Source organism: Haliotis rufescens, unplaced genomic scaffold (assembly GCF_023055435.1).
Source record: "Haliotis rufescens isolate VD_foot unplaced genomic scaffold, xgHalRufe1.0.p SCAF_41, whole genome shotgun sequence".
In the NCBI taxonomy this organism is placed as follows: domain Eukaryota; kingdom Metazoa; phylum Mollusca; class Gastropoda; order Lepetellida; family Haliotidae; genus Haliotis; species Haliotis rufescens.
This window is the reverse complement of record NW_025964124.1, coordinates 2,086,518-2,109,301: the sequence shown is the minus strand read 5'-3', so window position 1 is coordinate 2,109,301 and position 22,784 is coordinate 2,086,518. Positions and strand designations below refer to the sequence as shown.

The 22,784-nt window shown below is 44.5% G+C and overlaps 1 protein-coding gene across 2 annotated transcripts in view; it reads left to right on the top strand.

Annotated features, from left to right (window-relative positions):
- The window catches only part of LOC124125307 (glycerol kinase 3-like), a 38,310-nt gene that overhangs the window by 6,367 nt on the left and 9,159 nt on the right, over window positions 1-22,784 (top strand). For both annotated transcript variants that reach the window (XM_048382734.1, XM_048382735.1), the window contains exons 2-12: window positions 6,733-6,806; window positions 6,884-6,990; window positions 7,631-7,708; window positions 8,604-8,683; window positions 9,768-9,905; window positions 10,643-10,752; window positions 12,051-12,153; window positions 12,681-12,748; window positions 14,450-14,573; window positions 14,687-14,765; window positions 21,092-21,188. In XM_048382734.1, coding sequence (XP_048238691.1) covers window positions 6,733-6,806; window positions 6,884-6,990; window positions 7,631-7,708; window positions 8,604-8,683; window positions 9,768-9,905; window positions 10,643-10,752; window positions 12,051-12,153; window positions 12,681-12,748; window positions 14,450-14,573; window positions 14,687-14,765; window positions 21,092-21,188 — 1,058 coding nt within the window. The remainder of the gene's footprint in view (window positions 1-6,732; window positions 6,807-6,883; window positions 6,991-7,630; window positions 7,709-8,603; window positions 8,684-9,767; window positions 9,906-10,642; window positions 10,753-12,050; window positions 12,154-12,680; window positions 12,749-14,449; window positions 14,574-14,686; window positions 14,766-21,091; window positions 21,189-22,784) is intronic.

Sequence of the window (22,784 nt, the reverse complement as noted above, 5' to 3'; positions counted from 1 at the left end):
ATGTGGGATAACACTGGACATGTGGTGACAAATAAAATCTCTGTTCATCTTTGGTTGTTTTATCCTTACCAAGGTGAGGAGAGGGGAGGATTTCTAAAAATTATTAATTTCTGGGAAAATATGAACAGGAACATTGATGAGCTAATTGCTTCATCACTGATGAAAGCAAGTATATACAGAGCATCTGTCCTCAGTTCCATTGGATTACAGGGTGGTCGGGTAGCCTAGTGGAAGACCCGGGTTTCGATTTCCGACATGGGTACAATGTGTGAAGCCCATTTTTGGTGTCCCCCGTCGCGATATTGCTGGAATATTGCTAAAAGCGGCGTAAAACCATACTCACTCAATCACTCCATTGGATGACAAATAAATAAAAGTCTTGTCACATGTCGGCTTAAAGTATTGTGCGCTTGAGTTCCTCACCTAGACATTTTTGACACACAGTGTGTGAAGAACATTCCTGATGTACATAAACGTTTAAGACCTTTTCAATCAGAAGTCATGGCTCTGGGTAGATTTTCTCCTGTTTGAGTCTACATCAATCAAACAGTGCCACATACAGTGCAAACAGAACAATAGATTTTGGAGAAATATTAAGTCACTTTGAAATCTTTGAAGGAATTTGAGAGATCAAGTTGTCTAGCCATAGGAATCACACCAGACTAACATCTAGTCTCTGACATGAACACATTTCCTAAAAAACAGTTGTTAAATTATGGTTTTGAAATATAATAAACAGAGACTTTCTTCCTGATACTGCAGTAATCTAGACTTGCCAGATATTATAGACTTGCATGTGCAGTTGGATATGTTTGTTTCAGGATCTGTATGACAGGCTAGAATCATACTGCATGCTGCCCCTAAGGTGGTACCTATAGATTTCTGGACATTCCACACTTTCAGGCCTGTAATCTGCCCACTACTGGCAGTGGGAGGGGGTGTGTTTAGGGAGAGGGAGTAGGGGCAGTTAATATTCCTGTCACACCCACTTTCAGCCCTGTAATCTGCCCTCTACTGGCAGTGGGAGGGGGTGTGTTTAGGGAGAGGGAGTAGGGGCAGTTAATATTCCTGTCACACCCACTTTCAGCCCTGTGACCTGCCCAATACCAGCAGTGGGAGGGGGTGTGTTTAGGGAGAGGGAGTAGGGAAGGTTAATATTCCTGTCACACCCACTTTAAGCCCTGTAATCTGCCCACTACTGGCAGTGGGAGGGGGTGAGTTCAGGGAGAGGGAGTAGGGGCAGTTAATATTTCTGTCACACCCACTTTCAGCCCTGTGATCTGCCCTCTACTGGCAGTGGGAGGGGTGTGTTCAGGGAGAGGGAGTAGGGAAGGTAAATAATCCTGTCACACCCACTTTCAGCCCTGTAATCTGCCCACTACTGGCAGTGGGAGGGGGTGTGTTTAGGGAGAGGGAGTAGGGGCAGTTGATATTCCTGTCACACCCACTTTCTGTGGCATGTCAGTGATGGGCGATAGCATTCTGGACATGTAGGGGAGATTCCAAGCAGATTGGTCTGAAAATGAAGAAAGTTTCTGGGCTTCATTTTATTATATTTTATATCTATATGTTAACAACTTGTTTTTTTCTGTAAAATACCGTATTCGACGTAATAAGCGCCCAGGGCGCTCTCAAAATTAGAAATAGGGGGTTCTTATTAGAACGTTATTTTGGTGTTGAAAGAATAAATTTTGTGGACAGCCTGAAATGTTTATGTACGACATTGTACGTTATATATTTCCAGTATTAAATGCCCATAATTAAGGGTGCATATAACACACGAGTGCGTATTATACGTGAATAAATAAGTCTTGTGTACATTGATAAATCGGAAGGGGTGCTAACTGGGATTGTTCACTAGCCAATAACTTAGCAAATGTCGCCGTTTGCGCTTATTAGAGGCGGGGCGCTTATTATGTCGAATACGGTAGTTCATTTCAGAGACTAGATGTTGTTAGTCTAGATCCCAGCATCACCAAGGCCCACTGACTGAATTCTGTTCTTGCATTTAATGGGAAGGCATGAGAAGTCATAGACTTGCACAAGTCTCTAGTCAATAATTATTAGTTAAAATCATAATTTCTAGATTATGTAAATTATAAGAACAGTTGACCCTATAAGAGACTGTAGTCCACATATCTAGACTTGCCCCTCAGGAGGATAGAATAACTACACATCCATGGATCTTTCTTTCAGTACAGCCTTGGAGCAAGGCTAGGCAAGTCCATATTGAACACATCAGTTTGTCATTACAATGTTGGAACAGTTATGGCTGTCACCAGGTGGTAGCACATTGTTGCACTCTTTATGCAGAGATGCCAGAAACACATGGGTTAACTACAGAAACACATGGGTTAACTACAGAAACACATGGGTTAACTACAGAAACACATGGGTTAACTACAGAAAAACATGGGTTAACTACAGAAACACATGGGTTAACTACAGAAACACATGGGTTAACTACAGAAACACATGGGTTAACTACAGAAACACATGGGTTAACTACAGAAACACATGGGTTAACTACAGAAACATGGGTTAACTACAGAAACACATGGGTTAACTACAGAAACACTTGGGTTAACTACAGAAACACATGGGTTAACTACAGAAACACATGGGTTAACTACAGAAACACATGGGTTAACTACAGAAACACATGGGTTAACTACAGAAACACATGGGTTAACTACAGAAACACATGGGTTAACTACAGAAACACATGGGTTAACTACAGAAACACATGGGTTAACTACAGAAACACATGGGTTAACTACAGAAACACATGGGTTAACTACAGAAACACATGGGTTAACTACAGAAACACATGGGTTGACTACAGAAACACATGGGTTGACTACAGAAACACATGGGTTAACTACAGAAACACATGGGTTAACTACAGAAACACTTGGGTTAACTACAGAAACACTTGGGTTAACTACAGAAACACATGGGTTAACTACAGAAACACATGGGTTAACTACAGAAACACATGGGTTAACTACAGAAACACATGGGTTAACTACAGAAACATGGGTTAACTACAGAAACACATGGGTTAACTACAGAAACACATGGGTTAACTACAGAAACACTTGGGTTAACTACAGAAACACTTGGGTTAACTACAGAAACACATGGGTTAACTACAGAAACACATGGGTTAACTACAGAAACACTTGGGTTAACTACAGAAACACATGGGTTAACTACAGAAACACATGGGTTAACTACAGAAACACATGGGTTAACTACAGAAACACATGGGTTAACTACAGAAACACATGGGTTAACTACAGAAACACATGGGTTAACTACAGAAACACATGGGTTAACTACAGAAACACATGGGTTAACTACAGAAACACTTGGGTTAACTACAGAAACACATGGGTTAACTACAGAAACACATGGGTTAACTACAGAAACACATGGGTTGACTACAGAAACACATGGGTTGACTACAGAAACACATGGGTTAACTACAGAAACACATGGGTTAACTACAGAAACACATGGGTTAACTACAGAAACACATGGGTTAACTACAGAAACACATGGGTTAACTACAGAAACACTTGGGTTAACTACAGAAACACATGGGTTAACTACAGAAACACATGGGTTAACTACAGAAACACATGGGTTAACTACAGAAACACATGGGTTAACTACAGAAACACATGGGTTAACTACAGAAACACATGGGTTAACTACAGAAACACATGGGTTAACTACAGAAACACTTGGGTTAACTACAGAAACACATGGGTTAACTACAGAAACACATGGGTTAACTACAGAAACACATGGGTTGACTACAGAAACACATGGGTTGACTACAGAAACACATGGGTTAACTACAGAAACACATGGGTTAACTACAGAAACACATGGGTTAACTACAGAAACACATGGGTTAACTACAGAAACACTTGGGTTAACTACAGAAACACATGGGTTAACTACAGAAACACATGGGTTAACTACAGAAACACATGGGTTAACTACAGAAACACATGGGTTAACTACAGAAACACATGGGTTAACTACAGAAACACATGGGTTAACTACAGAAACACATGGGTTAACTACAGAAACACATGGGTTAACTACAGAAACACTTGGGTTAACTACAGAAACACTTGGGTTAACTACAGAAACACTTGGGTTAACTACAGAAACACATGGGTTAACTACAGAAACACTTGGGTTAACTACAGAAACACATGGGTTAACTACAGAAACACATGGGTTAACTACAGAAACACATGGGTTAACTACAGAAACACATGGGTTAACTACAGAAACACATGGGTTAACTACAGAAACACATGGGTTAACTACAGAAACACTTGGGTTAACTACAGAAACACTTGGGTTAACTACAGAAACACATGGGTTAACTACAGAAACACATGGGTTAACTACAGAAACACTTGGGTTAACTACAGAAACACTTGGGTTAACTACAGAAACACTTGGGTTAACTACAGAAACACATGGGTTAACTACAGAAACACATGGGTTAACTACAGAAACATGGGTTAACTACAGAAACACATGGGTTAACTACAGAAACACATGGGTTAACTACAGAAACACATGGGTTAACTACAGAAACACATGGGTTAACTACAGAAACACATGGGTTAACTACAGAAACACATGGGTTAACTACAGAAACACATGGGTTAACTACAGAAACACATGGGTTAACTACAGAAACACATGGGTTAACTACAGAAACACATGGGTTGACTACAGAAACACATGGGTTAACTACAGAAACACATGGGTTAACTACAGAAACACATGGGTTAACTACAGAAACACTTGGGTTAACTACAGAAACACTTGGGTTAACTACAGAAACACTTGGGTTAACTACAGAAACACATGGGTTAACTACAGAAACACATGGGTTAACTACAGAAACATGGGTTAACTACAGAAACACATGGGTTAACTACAGAAACACATGGGTTAACTACAGAAACACATGGGTTAACTACAGAAACACTTGGGTTAACTACAGAAACACATGGGTTAACTACAGAAACACATGGGTTAACTACAGAAACACATGGGTTAACTACAGAAACACATGGGTTAACTACAGAAACACTTGGGTTAACTACAGAAACACATGGGTTAACTACAGAAACACATGGGTTAACTACAGAAACACATGGGTTAACTACAGAAACACTTGGGTTAACTACAGAAACACATGGGTTAACTACAGAAACACATGGGTTAACTACAGAAACACATGGGTTGACTACAGAAACACATGGGTTAACTACAGAAACACATGGGTTAACTACAGAAACACATGGGTTAACTACAGAAACACATGGGTTAACTACAGAAACACATGGGTTAACTACAGAAACACATGGGTTAACTACAGAAACACATGGGTTAACTACAGAAACACATGGGTTAACTACAGAAACACATGGGTTAACTACAGAAACACATGGGTTAACTACAGAAACACATGGGTTGACTACAGAAACACATGGGTTAACTACAGAAACACATGGGTTAACTACAGAAACACATGGGTTAACTACAGAAACACATGGGTTAACTACAGAAACACATGGGTTAACTACAGAAACACTTGGGTTAACTACAGAAACACATGGGTTAACTACAGAAACATGGGTTGACTACAGAAACATATGGGTTAACTACAGAAACACATGGGTTAACTACAGAAACACATGGGTTAACTACAGAAACACATGGGTTAACTACAGAAACATGGGTTAACTACAGAAACATATGGGTTAACTACAGAGCCATGTGGCTGTTTTGTTGGTTTAAACTTATGTGAAGTAACAGCGTTAGAAATTGTCCTGTAGTCATCAATAGAAACTACCAGTTTTAGTCCACTAGTCCTTCTTATGATAAAATGATATAGAGAAACACGTAAAAAATTCTATTAGTCCTTATGATACCTTAACTATTGGGCTAATGTCAAGGACTATAGGACTAGTGCCAATTTCTAACTCTGTGTAGTCCTTGCCAAAGAACCAAATAGTTAAGGTATCATGAGGACCAGTAGAGAATTGCCATTTTTAAGGGTTTTTCTAATGCCAGTGTCTGATAATAAAATCAAGAAAGTCATGAAACAAACAAGCAAACAAACAAACTCAGAGTTGAACGATGAGGATGTTTATCCTTTGCCCTCAGAAAATGTCCATTTTTCAGAATGGAAGCTGTCTTGAAATGTACATATGCATGCTATATTGTGAAACTTGAATCTTTTTTTCCCCATGAATTTTAAGTATTAACCTTGATTGACTTTTGCTCCCAGTATCTCAAAAGGCCATGACTTACACTGTAGACATCTTCTCCTTCAGACTGAGGAAGCTAAATGTTGTGTTTCTTCTTCTGTTGGCATATTTTGGTTTGCTGTTTAAAGCTGCAGTCAGCAATATTCCTATATGATGGCAGTCTGTAAATAATCGAGTCTGGACCAGACAATCCAGTGATTAATATCATGAGCATCTATCCACGCAATTTAGATCAATGACATGTATCAGCCAAGTCAGCAAGCCTGACCACCTGATCCCGTCAGTCGCCTCTTGTGACAAGCATAGTCGCCTTTTACGGCAAGCATGGGTTGCTGAAGACCTATTCTACCCCAGATGGTATATTTTGTGCAGACCTGGATATTTAATCATTGCTTTCACAATTTTCAACTTCCAGATTTTCTCCAGTAAGACGGCAGAGCTTGTTACGTACCACCAGACTGAGATCAAACACCACCTGCCTCGAGAAGGGTAAGTAATAAGACTCCTGTATCCCATGGCAACTAGATGTTGTTTGTTTCCATGGTAACCATGTAATGTCATTCCAGATGGGTTGAGGAAGATCCGCTCGAGATCTTGGAGACCGTGAGAACCTGTATGGCAGCGGCCATTGACAACCTGAAGCGCCTCGACATTCCCGTCACTGACATCAAATGTGAGTCGTGTAGAACACACCTGTCTCTGACATCAAAGTCAATTGGAACCTGAATGTGTACCCGGTTCTATGACATCCAAATCAATTGGACCATGTAGAACACACTGGTCTCAGACATCAAAGTCAATTGCATCCTGAATGTGTAACTGGTTCTATGACAACCAAATCAATTAAACCATGTAAAACACACTGGTCTCAGACATCAAAGTCAGTTGAACCATGTAGAACACACTGGTCTCAGACATCAGTCAGTTGAACCATGTAGAACACACTGGTCTCAGACATGTCAGTTGAGTCATGAATGTGTAGGCTGCCCCTTAAGATGTGTGTCACTTGTAGGATGTCTGTAGGTTGAAGTCAAAGTACATTCAGCACCTCAGTCTTAGGCATGGCAGGGAAGTTACATATACACAATTCTGGGGGCGGTCGGGTAGCCTAGTGGTTAAAGCGTTCGCTCGTCACGCCGAAGACCCGAGTTCAATTCCCGACATGGGTACAATGTGTAAAGCCCATTTCTGGTGTCCCCCGCAGTGATATTGCTGGAATATTGCTAAAAGCGGGGTAAAACCATACTCACTCACTGTACATAATTCTACAATTAACAGTTTTGAGTCAGCTCATACAAGCCTAAATATTTCAGGTCTTGGGATCACCAATCAAAGGGAGACAACTGTTGTGTGGGACAAGACAACTGGAGAACCCCTGTACAATGCCATCGGTAGGTCAGAGCAGCAATGTAGGCTCTTGTTGGCTTTACTGTAGAAATAAGAATTGTTGTTTGATTTTATGTTGTAACCATGGTTACAGTCTTACAATTAGCCTGAAGCTCGAGTCAGGTTAGGTCAGCTTATAGCAGACAAGGATATTGACACTCAAGTCTACTGGAACTGCTTGAAAGACACAAGTTAGAGCTAGTAGATTATAATCACATTATGTTCAGATCTTGTACCATGACACCTGTTAAGATCTGAGGACATCTCTGTACAAGGTCAGGTGAAGTGCTCATTCTAAATGAAGGATGGTGGGTTTTTAAGCCAATGGGATGTCAGCTTTCTAAAAGGAAGGATTGGGGGATCTGTAGCCAATGGGATGTCAGCTTTCTAAAATGAAGGATGGGGGGATCTGTAGCCAATGAGATGTCAGCTTTCTAAAATGAAGGATGGGGGGATCTGTAGCCAATGAGATGTCAGCTTTCTAAAATGACTTGGCATCCTTTTTTTACCATGTCCATTGGGCACAGAAATAACAAGGCAGATAAATAGTCTATAATAATGTAACGTGCAGCCTTTGTTATTTACATTCAGAACTGTCAGTTTATGTTGTTTTTAAGATACAGATATCAGATAGGATGCTGTGAATGCTTTGCTCACTAGTTCCGTCGAATTAGGAGCCTCAAAGCTGATTGTCAGATTTCCTGTGACAACATGTCCTGTGGGGGGTTGTCAGGTCTTCATGCAGACAGGTATAGTTTTGGGTGAGTAGGTCTCATTTTGATTGAGAGTCAGGGCTAGTAGATTCAAAATGTTTAAGCACAGACTGCGGTACCCCAAGTCAGGGGTAGAAGCAGATCTGTGCCGTGGACTGTGTGTCAACTGCCTCCACCTGTCTTGCAGTGTGGCTGGATCTCCGAACAGCATCAACGGTGGACAGTCTGGTGGAGAAGACACCGCAGCGTAGCAAGGACTACCTTAGGGTGAGTACACAGGGAGACACAACCCATCACCATGTGCTTTAGTCGTGGGTGCACAGAGGTGCTTGAAGTTGCTGTGCAGAGTTGCGTCCCTTGGGCCTTAAGATGAGCATCACTCTAGGTTCCTCCCACATCAAGCTGACAGCCAGGATATCACTGAAACAATGCTCAAAGCAGGACTAAACCCAACTCACTCATTACTTCTCTGTTACATACTTAGGCTGTTCCAATCTCCTCCCTCTGTTGCAGCCCAAGTGTGGTCTACCCCATTCGTCACCACTCGCCCCTTTCCATAAGCTGCAAGAAAACTCGTCCCCCTATCGATGAGTGAGTGAGTGAGTTGGGTTTAACGCCTCTTTTAACAGTATTCCAGTTATATCGTGGCGTGGCAGCTTAATGTGGGAGGAAAGCCCGAAGTGATGCAGGTCTCAGACGTTTACCACTTTGGTGAAACCCACGAGCAGGGGTATGGTGCTGACAAACCTAGAAACATAATCGGGGCAAACTTGGATTCGATCCCACAATCATAGGTTTCTGGCGTGCCCAAGGGACGCAACTCTGCACAACGAATCGCGGCGCCTTAGACAACTTGGCCACCCGTGCCCCCCCACTATCGATGAATGTTATGTGCGAAAATGTGACAAATCAATCAGAATGCAGGTATGATTTCAAGTTCTTCGTCAAAGAATCCCTCAGGAATAATTTTTGATTTTACATATGTCTTGCATCTAAAACTATACCCAAGACACAGTTAAATGTGTTCAATCATACTGTCTAATTCCGCATGTACAGATGTGCTTCAAATTGCATCTGAAATATATATAATATATGGGGAAATATATGTAAACAGTTACGAAACGAGTAACTTGTTATGTTGTTTCTAGGTATGCCCGTTTGCGCTAAGACGGAAACCGGTCGCAAAAATGGCCATGAGAGGGGCACGAGTCCCTAATCGGCATGTCCCGAAATAACATGAATTGGTCACGAAGGGGTCTGCCCATCACCACATACTTAGGCTGTTCCAATATCCTCCCTATGTTACAGTCCGCATACTTCAGGTTGTTCCAATCTCCCCCCTCTGTTACAGCCCAAGTGTGGCCTCCCCATCACCACCTACTTCAGCGCAGTGAAACTCCGCTGGCTGTTGGACCACAGTGAGAAGGTGAAGGTCGCGGTCAAGGAAGGTCGATGTCTGTTTGGCACAGTTGACTCCTGGTTACTATGGGTACGTGGTTCTTAACGATTGAGTAACCGACACACTGCACTGTCTGTATCTTCCACCTTTGGTAAAGTGTTTGTGTCTCAAAATATCTAATCTCGATGCAAAATCCCTGCCCCAAATGGTTGGTCCCTAATGATATGGACATTCATACACTTTAATACACTCCACATGTAATATAATAAAACAGCATTCACTTGCTCTCCTGACTGTAACTGAGATCACCTGACTAACTGAGGTCACCTGACTGTAACTAAGGTTACCTGACTGTAACTAAGGTCACATCCTGACTGTAACTAAGGTTACCTGACTGTAACTAAGGTCACATCCTGACTGTAACTGAGGTCATCTCCTGACTGTAACTGAGGTCACATCCTGACTGTAACTGAGATCACCTGACTAACTGAGAGCACCTGACTGTAACTGAGGTCACCTGACATTAACTAAGGTCATCTCCTGACCGTAACTGAGATCACCTGACTGTAACTGAGGTCATCTCCTGACTGTTACTGAGATCACCTGACTGTAACTGAGGTCACATCTTAACTGTAGCCATTTCCTGACTGTAACTGAGGTCACCTGACTATAACTGAGGTCACCTCCTGACTGTAACTGAGGTCACCTCCTGACTGTAACTGAGATCACCTGTGGTCACCTTCTGATTGTAACTGAGGTCACCTACTCACGTGTCAGGGATCTCAAGTGACACTCTCTGTAACCGTTCAGTGTTTGTATCCTGACAGAACATGACAGGAGGGCCAAATGGCGGCAAACACTACACCGACGTCACCAACGCCAGCCGCACCATGCTGATGAGCCTCCACACACTCGAGTGGGACGACAGTCTGTGCAGGTAGGTGTCTGTGTGGGTAGGTGTCTGTGTAGGTAGGTGTCTGTGTAGGTAGGTGTCTGTGTAGGTAGGTATCTGTAGGTAGGTGTCTGTTCAGGTAGGTGTCTGTGTAGGTAGGTGTCTGTGTAGGTAGGTGTCTGTGTAGGTAGGTATCTGTAGGTAGGTGTCTGTTCAGGTAGGTGTCTGTGTGGGTAGGTGTCTGTGTGGGTAGGTGTCTGTGTGGGTAGGTGTCTGTGGGGGTAGGTGTCTGTGGGGGTAGGTGTCTGTGTAGGTAGGTGTCTGTTCAGGTAGGTGTATGTGTGGGTAGGTGTCTGTGTAGGTAGGTGTCTGTGTGGGTAGGTGTCTGTGTGGGTAGGTGTCTGTGTAGGTAGGTGTCTGTCTGGGTAGGTGTCTGTGTGGGTAGGTGTCTGTGTGGGTAGGTGTCTGTGTGGGTAGGTGTCTGTGTGGGTAGGTGTCTCTGTGTTGGTAGGTGTCTGTGTAGGTAGGTGTCTGTGTAGGTAGGTGTCTCTGTTGGTAGGTGTCTGTGTAGGAAGGTGTCTATTGATGGTCTCTGTAGGTAGGTGTCTGTTGATGGTCTCTGTAGCGTGGTGTCTGTCGATGGTCTCTGTAGCGTGGTGTCTGTTGATGGTCTCTGAAGCGTGGTGTCTGTTGACAGTCTCTGTAGTAGGCATCTGTTGACGGCCTGTGTAGCTAGGTGTCTCTGTAGGTAGGTGTCTATTGATGGTTTCTGTAGGTAGGTGTCTGTTGATGGTCTCTGTAGCGTGGTGTCTGTCGATGGTCTCTGTAGCGTGGTGTCTGTTGATGGTCTCTGAAGCGTGGTGTCTGTTGACAGTCTCTGTAGTAGGCATCTGTTGACGGCCTGTGTAGCTAGGTGTCTCTGTAGGTAGGTGTCTATTGATGGTTTCTGTAGGTAGGTGTCTGTTGATGGTCTCTGTAGGAAGGTGTCTGTTGATGGTCTCTGAAGCGTGGTGTCTGTTGATGGTCTCTGTAGTAGGCATCTGTTGACAGCCTGTGTAGCTAGGTGTCTCTGTAGGTAGGTCTGTTCATGGTGTCTGTTGATGGTCTCTGTAGCATGGTGTCTGTTGACAGCCTTTGTAGCATGGTGTCTGTTGATGGTCTCTGTAGCTGGCTGTCTATTGATGGTCTCTGTAGCGTGGTGTCTGTTGATGGTCTCTATAGCATGGTGTCTGTTGATGGTCTCTGTAGGAAGGTGTCTGTTGGTGGTCTCTGTAGCATGGTGTCTGTCGCCTTGTCTTTTGCCTTGTGCCTTGTAACAAGAATGTCTTTCTTCTTTTTCCAAGATTCTTTGACATTCCCAAGGAGATCCTGCCGGAGATCCACAGCTCCTCGGAGATCTACGGCCATGCTGTTGACGGACCGCTCAAAGGCCTGCCTATATCAGGGGTAGGTGTCATCACTCTCCAACAAATCGGGCAGCGAAATTTTGAGAAAAGGTGGTTATTTTGTCTCCAAATGGAAAATATCTAGACCTCCTTATTTGCTCATATGCAGAGGTTATATTACTTCAGTGTAATACTATGAGTTCATATAGAAAAGTCATTTTGAGGTTTCTTTTATCAAAGCTTTAAAAAAGTTCAATTCTGCCTAAAACAATGTTAAAAATGGACCGCAGAAAGCCAACAAAAAATCTTTTTTCGCCTAAGATTCTTTCTGAATAAGAAATAAATTAAGTCTCATTTCTCTTTTTTGGTCCTGGTATAGGCTGAATGCAAGTCACTATGCAGAAATGACAACAAAGCTGACAGAGTAGTTAACAATTAAGCATTGGCTCAAGATCCCACTGTCCTTCAGTTTAGAAAGCTGACATCACATTGGCTCGAGATCTCACATCCTTCATCTTACTAACTGCTTATGAAACGGCCAACAACACCGCTAACAAGAAAGCTAAGGGCAGTTCCATGTTGTTTCAGATCCTGGGGGACCAGCAGGCTGCACTGGTTGGACAGACCTGCTTCAAGCTCGGCCAGGCCAAGAACACGTGAGTCAGAACAAGCACCTGCTATGAAGCTATCTCGAGTGTACAGTGATCGCTCGCTATTGCGCTACCAATGGGGTCCAAATAATTGGTGGGCGTTATAGACAATGAGCCGTTTAACCGAGGCCGAGGCGGGGGAGCGCGCTCGGCAAATCTCAAATCATCAATAGGCCTATGTGTTTATCTCACATCACGTCAAAATAGTATATATTTTTATGGACCTAGATCTACCTGTAATATCATTCATTTATTAAATCTGTCATATTTCACAATGTCTGAAATACGTATTCCATTCTAATTTATCATTTTTTATCAATAAATTAAAAAATTATTCACTATTTCCCGCGATGTTATTGAAAATAAAATTCTCGGACACACATTTCGACAACGGGTCCGCATCGAACATGTCAAAGAGCAAAATAAAGACTTTTTTAAGCAAATCTTTAAATATATTATACAAAGTGATAAATAAAATCAACAAAAATATATCTAAAAGTAATCAAACTTACATCTAAGTTATTATTTCCATCGTTTCGTGCGATCGCGTGTAATGTAAGTCAAATGACATCTCGGCTTTCGTCGCCTTGAATTCTCGGCTCGGACACAACGTTTAATGCAAAAATATATGCATGAAAAAGCTTTGTCACAGCTCTTAACCTAGCACGATACATTCGCGAAGTTCCATATTTTTAATATATATCGTGATTTCCTGCTTAAAACGTTCAGAATAACACGATTTAACAAAAAATCTTTCGCTAACTTCTGAAATTTATCAAACACGAGCTTTGTATCAAAGCTTGATTGGCTGCCTGAGGTCACGTGCTCAAAATTGACCAATCACGAAACTTGTAGCAGATTTCGGCAAGAAAGCGTCATTAGAAACAAATTTTAATCCAATGAAATCGCTTGTTATAACTATGGGGAAAAAACAGGCGATGTTACGAAAGCGCGATTACGAAATGAATGACCGCCGTGTTGTGACAGCAACTACATTTGTGTGACAGTTTAGCCTTAAATTGGATTGCCCACTAATTAAGAATATAAACTTCACTTGTGGTTCTCTTTTATTGCATGCATGCGCTTCTAAGATCAAAGGATGTATAGTGTGAAAAACCGTTGATTATGCAATGAGAAGCGTTATGTGCAAATAAACAACGAACAACAATACAATCATGTCTGTGTAAAACTCTCAGTGTACATAAATTTTGGGAGCCATGCATTACCGCGCGTAATAACCGAAGTAGCGCTTTATCGAAGAGCGCAATAGTGAGCGATCACTGTATAACAGTCCAGCTTGTACAATGAGCAGGAGCAGGAGGCTGTCTGTCCTGACCCTCTGTGTCCTGACCCTCTGTGTGTTGCAGGCATGGGACAGGGTGCTTCTTGCTGTACAAAGAGCAGGAGGCTGTCTGTCCTGACCCTCTGTGTCCTGACCCTCTGTGTGTTGCAGGTATGGGACTGGGTGCTTCTTGCTGTACAATGAGCAGGAGGCTGTCTGTCCTGACCCTCTCTGTCTGTCCTGACCCTCTCTGTGTCCTGACTCTGTGTGTTGCAGGTATGGCACGGGGTGCTTCTTGCTGTACAAAGGGCAGGAGCAGGAGACTGTCTGTCCTGACCCTCTCTGTGTCCTGACTCTCTCTGTCAGTCCTGACCCTCTCTGTGTCCTGACTCTCTCTGTGTCCTGACCCTCTCTGTGTGTTGCAGGTATGGCACGGGGTGCTTCTTACTGTACAACACTGGGACCAGCCCTGTGGAGTCCAAGACTGGACTGCTCACTACTGTTGCCTACAAACTCGGCAAGTCCAAGCCAGTCGTGTACGCCCTGGAGGTAAGAGAACACTCAGCACCTCAGATTGATGATGGAATATTTTCTTCCAGGGTGGCAACATGCAGATGTGATCTTGAGTTTGTCAGTAGTGATGATGCATCTGAATGTTGCAGGGCTCCATTGCTATAGCTGGGGCATGCGTCCGGTGGCTGCGCGACAACATGGGCATCATCAAGACATCCCCAGAAGTTGGTAGGTACCCACGGTAACACAGTTACCTTCTTACCATCTGCAACCAGGTGCCAGGGTTCTTAGAGATACTCCTATGTAAGCACAATGCTGAGCAGGGTTAGAATAGGACTTCCTCAGTGTTGGCACAGTGCAGACTGGGGTTCATCTTCCCGAGGCAAGAGAGTTAACTGACTTTATAAGTCCAGTTTCCACCCTTGCCGAACTAGGCTTGAATTACTGGGCTCAATCGTAGCGCCACCAGTGGCTATTACCAGTTATGTTCCTTCTAAGCCTCTCCTATGGACCAATCAGATTCCATCTCTCGTATCACTTGTGTTTGCTTCACACAAAATGGTGGCGCCCAGTCAGGACGATATGATCCATAATCAAGATCTATATTGTGATAAATGGGTCTTACATCGCGAAATGCATCAAATCACGTGAGCACCTTCATTAAAAACATGAAAAGATTTCGAATAATATCTGTTGACAACGAGATGGCGGTGAACATGCTTTGCAAATACTGCAGTCAAAACGAAATCTGTACGACAGTTTACGAACCAGATTTCGATTTCGGTGCACGATTTTGATTGGACTATGCATAGACTCGTTAGTCCAGCCAAAATGTAACTCCATAATACCAGCCTACGTCGACAAGTGTGGAAACTGGACTTCTATAGTCAGTTAACTCCTTTGCCTCGGGAAGATTGACTGGGGTTAGAATGGGACTTCCTCAGTGTTGGCACAGTGCAGACCGGGGTTAGAATAGGACTTCCTCATTGTTGGCACAGTGCAGACTTGGGTTAGAATAGGACTTCCTCAGTGTTGGCACAGTGCAGACTTGGGTTAGAATAGGACTTCCTCATTGTTGGCACAGTGCAGACTTGGGTTAGAATAGGACTTCCTCAGTGTTGGCACAGTGCCGACCGGGGTTAGAATAGGACTTCCTCCGTGTTGGCACAGTGCAGACTTTGGTTAGAATAGGACTTCCTCAGTGTTGGCACAGTGCAGACTTGGGTTAGAATAGGACTTCCTCATTGTTGGCACAGTGCAGACTTGGGTTAGAATAGGACTTCCTCAGTGTTGGCACAGTGCCGACCGGGGTTAGAATAGGACTTCCTCCGTGTTGGCACAGTGCAGACTTGGGTTAGAATAGGACTTCCTCATTGTTGGCACAGTGCAGACTGGAGTTAAAATAGGACTTCCTCATTGTTGGCACAGTGCAGACTGGGGTTAGAATAGGACTTCCTCCGTGTTGGCACAGTGGAGACTTGGGTTAGAATAGGACTTCCTCAGTGTTGGCACAGTGCCGACCGGGGTTAGAATAGGACTTCCTCCGTGTTGGCACAGTGCAGACTTGGGTTAGAATAGGACTTCCTCATTGTTGGCACAGTGCAGACTGGAGTTAAAATAGGACTTCCTCATTGTTGGCACAGTGCAGACTTGGGTTAGAATAGGACTTCCTCCGTGTTGGCACAGTGCAGACTTGGGTTAGAATAGGACTTCCTCAGTGTTGGCACAGTGCCGACCGGGGTTAGAATAGGACTTCCTCCGTGTTGGCACAGTGCAGACTGGGGTTAGAATAGGACTTCCTCAGTGTTGGCACAGTGTAGACCAGGGTTAGAATAGGACTTCCTCAGTGTTGGCACAGTGCAGACCGGGGTTAGAATAGTACTTCCTCAGTGTTGGCACAGTGGAGACTGGGGTTAGAATAGGACTTCCTCATTGTTGGCACAGTGCAGACTGGGGTTAGAATAGGACTTCCTCAGTATTGGCACAGTGCAGACCGGGGTTAGAATAGGACTTCCTCAGTGTTGGCACAGTGCAGACCGGGGTTAGAATAGTACTTCCTCAGTGTTGGCACAGTGCAGACTGGGGTTAGAATAGGACTTCCTCATTGTTGGCACAGTGCAGACTGGGGTTAGAATAGGACTTCCTCCGTGTTGGCACAGTGCAGACCGGGGTTAGAATAGGACTTCCTCCGTGTTGGCACAGTGCAGACCGGGGTTAGAATAGGACTTCCTCAGTGTTGGCACAGTGTAGACCGGGGTTAGAATAGGACTTCCTCAGTGTTGGCACAGTGCAGACCGGGGTTAGAGTAGGACTTCCTCATTGTTGGCACAGTGCAGACTGGGGTTAGAATAGGACTTCCTCAGTGTTGGCACAGTGCAGACTGGGGTTAGAGTAGGACTTCCTCCGTGTTGGCACAGTGCAGACCGGGGTTAGAGTAGGACTTCCTCAGTGTTGGCACAGTGCATACCGGGGTTAGAATAGGACTTCCTCCGTGTTGGCACAGTGCAGACTGGGGTTAGAATAGGACTTCCTCAGTGTTGCCACAGTGCAGACTGGAGTTAGAGTAGGACTTCCTCCGTGTTGGCACAGTGCAGACCGGGGTTAGAGTAGGACTTCCTCAGTGTTGGCACAGTGCATACTGGGGTTAGAATAGGACTTCCTCAGTATTGGCACAGTGCAGACCGGGGTTAGAATAGGACTTCCTCAGTATTGGCACAGTGCAGACCGGGGTTAGAATAGGACTTCCTCAGTATTGGCACAGTGCAGACCGGGGTTAGAATAGGACTTCCTCATTGTTGGCACAGTGCAGACTGGGGTTAGAATAGGACTTCCTCCGTGTTGGCACAGTGCAGACTGGGGTTAGAATAGGACTTTCTCACTGTTGTTGGTGTCGCTGAGGCTTATGGAGGGACACAAAAGCATGCTGTTTTTACAACCGGATTTATTCCAATGATGGTCCACAATCAGTGGTTATGATGATGATGAAGAAACCCTAAAACACAAAATTTACAAAATGTAGGCAAACATCATAACCAATAGATCATTAAAAGAATACTGCCATTATACATCTATTACATGTGTTTGATATACCAATCAATAAGATATAATGTGAACACTTACTTTACATTTAGTACGGTCAAGCATGTTATGGAGGATATCTCCTCAGTGAGGATGATATCACTGAATACACTACAAAGCAATTAAATAATACTATATTAAGTAATATAACATTACAATAGTATAGACAATTATGCCATGACATGTTGACATAAATATACGTATAACTAAGGGAAGTAACCCTCACCTCGTCTAAGGGACGGAGGCCAAACCACCAGATGTCATCAAAACTGGTCATGCAGTATCTTACGTGACCTGATAAATGATATATAACTACATGAATCTTACTGGTATGGTAAACATCACATACATTGTATACATACAAAATCAACATTTTTAGGTATTTCATATGTATGATAAAATCAACAAATACATGTATACTGTTTTTGTTTTTTAGACTTTCATGATAAAATAGTACCAATACATGCTTAAATCTAGTACATTCATTATGCATACACCTCAATGGTAACATCTTACAATATTTAAATATATATTGCACTAACATGAATATACTGATAATTCATGTTTATAACATATACATGATACACTGTTCTTATGGAACATAAATGACTTAATATGAGTGTACTAAAATACATAATATATATTAGAAACCTAAGTACAATGATAATAAATATATTTAACTCACCCCAAACTGAACTGTCCTTTCCCAGTGAGAGTTGTGACTAGAAATGGTGCACATAGTAGAGGTGTGAAGTACATGACCAAGGTGGTCATGTGACGCGAGAAATACAAAGCCAGGCCAAGCTGACCGGCAGAGAACAATAGGCTAGGCTGAGACCGCAGTAGCCTTAGCACAAAGAATCAATCACCACATGTTAGATTATGTTACTGAGGTGTGAGTTAGTGGACTAAGTAAGCTAATTTATTCAATAAATACACTAATCCTAAAATACTATGTTTTGGATAAGTTTATACTAAACTACTTTTAAAATAATCCCAAATTTATACATCCTGCCACATTGGCACAGTGCAGACCGGGGTTAGAATAGTACTTCCTCAGTATTGGCACAGTGCATACCGGGGTTAGAATAGGACTTCCTCCGTGTTGGCACAGTGCAGACTGGGGTTAGAATAGGACTTCCTCAGTGTCGGCACAGTGCAGACCAGGGTAAGAATAGGACTTCCTCAGTGTTGGCACAGTGCAGACCGGGGTTAGAGTAGGACTTCCTCAGTGTTGGCACAGGGCAGACCAGGGTTAGAATAGGACTTCCTCAGTGTTGGCACAGTGCAGACCGGGGTTAGAGTAGGACTTCCTCATTGTTGGCACAGTGCAGACTGGGGTTAGAATAGGACTTCCTCCGTGTTGGCACAGTGCAGACTGGGGTTAGAGTAGGACTTCCTCCGTGTTGGCACAGTGCAGACCGGGGTTAGAGTAGGACTTCCTCAGTGTTGGCACAGTGCATACCGGGGTTAGAATAGGACTTCCTCCGTGTTGGCACAGTGCAGACTGGGGTTAGAATAGGACTTCCTCAGTGTTGCCACAGTGCAGACTGGAGTTAGAGTAGGACTTCCTCCGTGTTGGCACAGTGCAGACCGGGGTTAGAGTAGGACTTCCTCCGTGTTGGCACAGTGCAGACTGGGGTTAGAGTAGGACTTCCTCCGTGTTGGCACCGTGCAGACCGGGGTTAGAGTAGGACTTCCTCAGTGTTGGCACAGTGCATACTGGGGTTAGAGTAGGACTTCCTCCGTGTTGGCACAGTGCAGACCGGGGTTAGAATAGGACTTCCTCATTGTTGGCACAGTGCAGACTGGGGTTAGAATAGGACTTCTTCATTGTTGGCACAGTGCAGACTGGAGTTAAAATAGGACTTCCTCATTGTTGGCACAGTGCAGACTGGGGTTAGAATAGGACTTCCTCATTGTTGGCACAGTGCAGACTTGGGTTAGAATAGGACTTCCTCAGTGTTGGCACAGTGCAGACCGGGGTTAGAATAGGACTTCCTCAGTGTTGGCACAGTGCAGACCGGGGTTAGAATAGGACTTCCTCATTGTTGGCACAGTGCAGACTGGGGTTAGAATAGGACTTCCTCAGTGTTGGCACAGTGTAGACCAGGGTTAGAATAGGACTTCCTCAGTGTTGGCACAGTGCAGACCCGGGTTAGAATAGTACTTCCTCAGTGTTGGCACAGTGCAGACTGGGGTTAGAATAGGACTTCCTCATTGTTGGCACAGTGCAGACTGGGGTTAGAATAGGACTTCCTCAGTATTGGCACAGTGCAGACTGGGGTTAGAATAGGACTTCCTCAGTGTTGGCACAGTGCAGACCGGGGTTAGAATAGTACTTCCTCAGTGTTGGCACAGTGCAGACTGGGGTTAGAATAGGACTTCCTCATTGTTGGCACAGTGCAGACTGGGGTTAGAATAGGACTTCCTCCGTGTTGGCACAGTGCCGACCGGGGTTAGAATAGGACTTCCTCCGTGTTGGGACAGTGCAGACCGGGGTTAGAATAGGACTTCCTCAGTGTTGGCACAGTGTAGACCGGGGGTTAGAATAGGACTTCCACAGTGTTGGCACAGTGCAGACTGGGGTTAGAATAGGACTTCCTCAGTGTTGGCACAGTGCGGACTGGGGTTAGAATAGGACTTCCTCAGTATTGGCACAGTGCAGACCGGGGTTAGAATAGGACTTCCTCATTGTTGGCACAGTGCAGACTGGGGTTAGAATAGGACTTCCTCATTGTTGGCACAGTGCAGACTGGGGTTAGAATAGGACTTCCTCAGTGTTGGCACAGTGCAGACCGGGGTTAGAATAGTACTTCCTCAGTGTTGGCACAGTGCAGACCAGGGTTAGAATAGGACTTCCTCCGTGTTGGCACCGTGCAGACCAGGGTTAGAATAGGACTTCCTCCGTGTTGTCACAGTGCAGACCGGGGTTAGAGTAGGACTTCCTCATTGTTGGCACAGTGCAGACTGGGGTTAGAATAGGACTTCCTCAGTGTTGGCACAGTGCAGACCAGGGTTAGAATAGGACTTCCTCCGTGTTGGCACCGTGCAGACCAGGGTTAGAATAGGACTTCCTCCGTGTTGTCACAGTGCAGACCGGGGTTAGAGTAGGACTTCCTCAGTGTTGGCACAGTGCAGACTGGGGTTAGAATAGGACTTCCTAAGTGTTGGCACAGTGCAGATTGGGGTTAGAATAGGACTTCCTCATTGTTGGCACAGTGGAGACTGGGGTTAGATTAGGACTTCCTCATTGTTAGCACAGTGCAGACTGGGGTTAGAGTAGGACTTCCTCAGTGTTGGCACAGTGCAGACCAGGGTTTGAATAGGACTTCCTCCGTGTTGGCACAGTGCAGACTGGAGTTAAAATAGGACTTGCTCATTGTTGGCACAGTGCAGACTGGGGTTAGAATAGGACTTCCTCAGTGTTGGGACAGTGCAGACCGGTCCTTCTGTAACTGTTTGTTTCTCTTCAGATGAGCTGGCAGCTCGGGTTGACAGCACTCACGGCTGCTACTTTGTTCCGGCGTTCTCTGGGTTGTTTTGTCCGTACTGGCAGTCGGACGCCAGGGGGTGAGTACTCTAGATGTCTGATCACCAGCACGTAGCAGGTCTGTCTTGTCTGATCACCAGCACGTAGCACATCTGTCTTGTCTGATCACCAGCATGTAGCACATCTGTGATGTCTGATCACCAGCACGTAGCAGGTCTGTCTTGTCTGATCACCAGCACGTAGCACATCTGTCTTGTCTGATCACCAGCATGTAGCACGTCTGTCTTGTCTGATCACCAGCACGTAGCACATCTGTCTTGTCTGATCACCAGCATGTAGCACGTCTGTCTTGTCTGATCACCAGCACGTAGCACATCTGTGATGTCTGATCACCAGCACGTAGCACATCTGTCTTGTCTGATCACCAGCATGTAGCACGTCTGTCTTGTCTGATCACCAGCATGTAGCACATCAGTCTTGTCTGATCACCAGCACGTAGCACATCTATGATGTCTGATCACCAGCACGTAGCACGTCTGTCTTGTCTGATCACCAGCACGTAGCACGTCTGTCTGTGTCTGATCACCAGCACGTAGCACATCTGTCTTGTCTGATCACCAGCACCTAGCACGTCTGTCTTGTCTGATCACCAGCACGTAGCACATCTGTGATGTCTGATCACCAGCACGTAGCACGTCTGTCTTGTCTGATCACCAGCACGTAGCACGTCTGTCTTGTCTGATCACCAGCACCTAGCACGTCTGCGATGTTTGATCACCAGCACGTAGCATGTCTGTCTTGTCTGATCACCAGCACGTAGCACGTCTGTCTTGTCTGATCACCAGCACGTAGCACATCTGTGATGTCTGATCACCAGCACGTAGCACATCTGTCTTGTCTGATCACCAGCACGTAGCACATCTGTCTTGTCTGATCACCAGCACGTAGCACGTCTGTCTTGTCTGATCAACAGCACGTAGCACATCTGTCTGTCTGTTGTGGTGCAGGGTCATCTGTGATGTGTTTCAGGGTCATCTGTGATGTCTGTTGTGTTTCAGGGTCATCTGTGATGCGTGTTGTGTTTCAGGGTCATCTGTGATGTCTGTTGTGTTTCAGGGTCATCTGTGATGCGTGTTGTGTTTCAGGGTCATCTGTGATGTGTGTTGTGTTTCTGGGTCATCTGTGATGTCTGTTGTGTTTCAGGGTCATCTGTGATGTCTGTTGTGTTTCAGGGTCATCTGTGATGCGTGTTGTGTTTCAGGGTCATCTGTGATGTGTGTTGTGTTTCAGGGTCATCTGTGATGCGTGTTGTGTTTCAGGGTCATCTGTGATGCGTGTTGTGTTTCAGGGTCATCTGTGATGCGTGTTGTGTTTCAGGGTCATCTGTGATGTGTGTTGTGTTTCAGGGTCATCTGTGATGCGTGTTGTGTTTCAGGGTCATCTGTGATGTCTGTTGTGTTTCAGGGTCATCTGTGATGTGTGTTGTGTTTCAGGGTCATCTGTGATGTGTGTTGTGTTTCAGGGTCATCTGTGATGTGTGTTGTGTTTCTGGGTCATCTGTGATGTCTGTTGTGTTTCAGGGTCATCTGTGATGCGTGTTGTTTCAGGGTCATCTGTGATGCGTGTTGTGTTTCAGGGTCATCTGTGATGTGTGTTGTGTTTCAGGGTCATCTGTG